Raw genomic sequence first — 3,786 nt, 5'->3', positions numbered from 1 at the left:
CCTTATCTCCACTCCCCTAATAACCCCTACTACTGGTAGTCTGTAGTCCTTATCTCCACTCTCCTAATAACCCCTACTACTAGTAGTCTGTAGTCCTTAGCTCCACTCCCCTAATAACCCCTACTACTAGTAGTCTGTAGTCCTTATCTCCACTCCCCTAATAACCTCTACTACTGGTAGTCTGTAGTCCTTATCTCCACTCCCTAACAACCCCTACTACTAATAGTCTGGGTAGTCCCATTCTCCACTCCCCTAATAACCCTACTATTAGTAGTCTGTAGTCCTTATCTCCACTCCTTCTAGACCTCCCACAGTCCTCCCCTTGGAGACCCTCCCAACCCCCTTTGAGACCCCTTGAGACCCCTTTGAGACCTTGAGACCCTCCCACAGCCCCCACCCTTCGAGACCCTCCCACAGCCCCCACCCTTCGGAGACCCTCCCACAGCCCCCACCCTTCGAGACCCTCCCACAGCCCCACCCTTCTAGACCCTCCCACAGCCGCCCCTTCGAGACCCTCCCACAGCCCCCACCCTTCGAGACCCTCCCACAGCCCCACCCCTTCGAGACCCTCCCCACAGCCCTCCCCTTCTAGACCCTCCCACAGCCCCCTTCGAGACCCTCCCACAGCCCCCTTCGAGACCCTCCCACAGCCCCCCCTTCTAGACCCTCCCACAGCCCCCTTCGAGACCCTCCCACAGCCCCCCTTCGAGACCCTCCCACAGCCCCCCCCTTCCAGACCTCCCACAGCCCCCCTTCTAGACCCTCCCACAGCCCCCCCCACTTCTGGACCCTCCCCACAGCCCCCCTTCGAGACCCTCCCCACAGCCCCCCCCTTCGAGACCCTCCAACAGCCCCCTTCTGGAGACCTCCCCCCAGCCCCCCTTCGAGACCCTCCCACAGCCCCCCCCTTCGAGACCTCCCACAGCCCCCCTTGTAGACCCCCCACAGCCCCCACCCTTCGAGACCCTCCCACAGCCCCCACCCTTCGAGACCCTCCCACAGCCCCCACCCTTCGAGACCCTCCCACAGCCCATCCAGCACTCAGCTTCTCAGCCCATCCCAACCCTCAGCTTCCTCAGCCCATCCCAACCCAACCCTCAGCTTCTCAGCCCATCCCATCCCAACCCTCAGCTTTCCTTAGCCCATCCCAACCCTCAGCTTCCTCAGCCCATCCCATCCCAACCCTCAGCTTCCCCTTCGAGACCCTCCCACAGCACCCCCTTCGAGACCCTCCCACAGCCCCCACCCTTCTGACCCTCCCACAGCCCCCACCCTTCGAGATCCTCCCACAGCCCATCCCATCCCAACCCTCAGTTTCCCTCAGCCCATCCCAACCCTCAGTTTCCCTCAGCCCATCCCAACCCTCAGCTTCCTCAGCCCATCCCATCCAAACCCCAGCTTCCCCTCAGCCCATCCCAACCCTCAGCTTTCCTCAGCCCATCCTAACCCAACCCTCCAGTTTCCCCTCAGCCCATCCCATCCCAACCTCAGTTTCCCTCAGCCCATCCCAACCCTCAGCTTCCCTCAGCCCATCCCATCCCATCCCAAACCCCAGCTTCCCTCAGCCCATCCCAACCCTCAGCTTCCTCATCCCATCCCAACCCCCAGCTTCCCTCAGCCCATCCCAACCCTCAGCTTCCCTCAGCCCATCCCATCCCAACCCCAGCTTCCCTCAGCCCATCCCAACCCTCAGCTTTCCTCAGCCCATCCCATCCCAACCCTCAGCTTCCCTCAGCCCATCCCAACCCTCAGCTTCCCTCAGCCCATCCCAACCCAACCCCAGCTTCCCTCAGCCCATCCCAACCCTCAGCTTCCTCAGCCCCATCCCAACCCAACCCCCAGCTTCCTCAGCCCATCCCAACCCTCAGCTTCCTCAGCCCATCCCATCCCAACCCCAGCTTCCAGCCCATCCCAAACCCCAGCTTCCTCAGCCCATCCCAACCCTCAGCTTTCCTCAGCCCATCCTAACCCAACCCTCAGCTTCCCTCAGCCCATCCCATCCCTACCCTCAGCCCCTCAGCCCATCCCAACCCTCAGCTTCCCTCAGCCCATCCCATCCCAACCCTCAGCTTCCTCAGCCATCCCAACCCTCAGCTCCCTCAGCCCATCCCAACCCTCAGCTTTCCTCAGGCCATCCCAACCCCCAGCTTCCCTCAGCCCATCCCAACCCTCAGCTTCCCTCAGCCCATCCCCCTACCCTCAGCTTCAGCCCATCCTGGACCCTCAGCCCATCCCATCCCAACCCTCCTCAGCCCATCCCATCCCTCCCCAGCTTCCTCAGCCCATCCCAACCTCCAGTTTCCTCAGCCCATCCCAACAGCTTCCCTCAGCCCATCCCATCCCAAACCCCAGCTTCCCTCAGCCCATCCCAACCCTCAGCTTCCCCTCAGCCCATCCCATCCCTACCCTCAGCTTCCCTCAGTCCATCCCAACCCCATCCCAACCCTCAGCTTCCCTCAGCCTTTACCAACCCCCAGCTTCCCTCAGCCATCCCATCCCAACCCTCAGCTTCCCTCAGCCCATCCCAACCCTCCTTCCTCAGGCCATCCCAACCCTCAGCTTCCCTCAGGCCATCCCAACCCTCAGCTTCCCTCAGCCTTTCCCAACCCCCCAGCCCCCTCATCCCAGCCAACCCTCAGCTTCCCTCAGCCCATCCCAACCTCAGCTTCCCTCAGCCCATCCCAACCTCAGCTTCCCCCTCAGCCCATCCCATCCCAACCTCAGCCCATCCCATCCCAACCCTCAGCTTCCCTCAGCCCATCCCATCCCAAGCTTCCTCAGCTTTCCCTCCAGCTTTCAGCCCATCCCAACCCTCAGCTTCCCTCCAGCACATTCCAACCCTCAGCTTCCCTCAGTCCATCCCAACCCTCAGCTTTCCTCAGCCCATCCCATCCCAACCCTCAGCTTCCCTCAGCCCATCCCATCCCAACCTCAGCTTCCCTCAGCCCATCCCAACCCCTCAGCTTCCCTCAGCCCATCCCATCCCAACCCTCAGCCCATCCCATCCCAACCCTCAGCTTCCCTCAGCCCATCCCATCCCAACCCTTAGCTTCCTCAGCCCATTCCAACCCCTCAGCTTCCCTCAGCCCATCCCAAACCCCAGCTTCAACAGCCCATCCCAACCCTCAGCTTCCCTCAGCCCATCCCATACCAACCCTCAGCTTCCCTCAGCCCGTCCCAACCCTCAGCTTCCTCAGCCCATCCCAACCTCCGCTTCCTCAGGCCATCCCAACCCTCAGCTTCCTCAGCCTTTCCCAACCCCCAGCTTCCTCAGCCCATCCCATCCCAACCCTCAGCTTCCCTCAGCCCATCCCATCCCAACCCTCAGCTTCCCTCAACCTTTCCCAACCCCCCCAGCTTCCCTCAGCCCATCCCAACCCTCAGCTTCCCTCAGCCCATCCAACCCTCAGCTTCCTCAGTCCATCCCAACCCTCAGCTTTCCTCAGCCCATCCCATCCCAACCTCAGCTTCCCTCAGCCCATCCCAACCCTCAGCTTCCCAGCCCATCCCATCCCAACCCTCATCCCATCCCAACCCTCAGCTTCCCTCAGCCCATCCATCCCAACCCTTAGCTCCCAGCCCATTCCAACCCTCAGCTTCCCTCAGCCCATCCCAACCCCCAGCTTCCAACAGCCCATCCCAACCCTCAGCTTCCATCAGCCCATCCCATCCCAACCCTCAGCTTCCCTCAGCCCATCCCAACCCCCAGCTTCCCTCAGCCCATCCCAACCTCAGCTTCCCTCAGCCCATCCCATCCCAACCTCAGCCCATCCCATCCCAACCCTC

At 62.0% G+C, this 3,786-nt stretch overlaps 1 protein-coding gene across 1 annotated transcript; it reads left to right on the top strand.

Annotated features, from left to right (window-relative positions):
* Positions 1–390: 390 nt before the first annotated feature.
* LOC124029630 (extensin-like) lies at positions 391–1,037 on the top strand (the record flags this gene model as incomplete). Its single annotated transcript, XM_046341279.1, has 1 exon — positions 391–1,037. A coding segment is annotated over one exon (647 nt), but the record flags the coding sequence as incomplete, so codon positions are not given.
* Positions 1,038–3,786: the final 2,749 nt, after the last annotated feature.

The sequence above is a fragment of the Oncorhynchus gorbuscha genome, unplaced genomic scaffold (genome assembly GCF_021184085.1).
Source record: "Oncorhynchus gorbuscha isolate QuinsamMale2020 ecotype Even-year unplaced genomic scaffold, OgorEven_v1.0 Un_scaffold_7069, whole genome shotgun sequence".
In the NCBI taxonomy this organism is placed as follows: Eukaryota; Metazoa; Chordata; class Actinopteri; order Salmoniformes; family Salmonidae; genus Oncorhynchus; species Oncorhynchus gorbuscha.
Note: the sequence above shows the minus strand (reverse complement) of the source record. Positions and strands in the feature narration are given on the sequence as shown.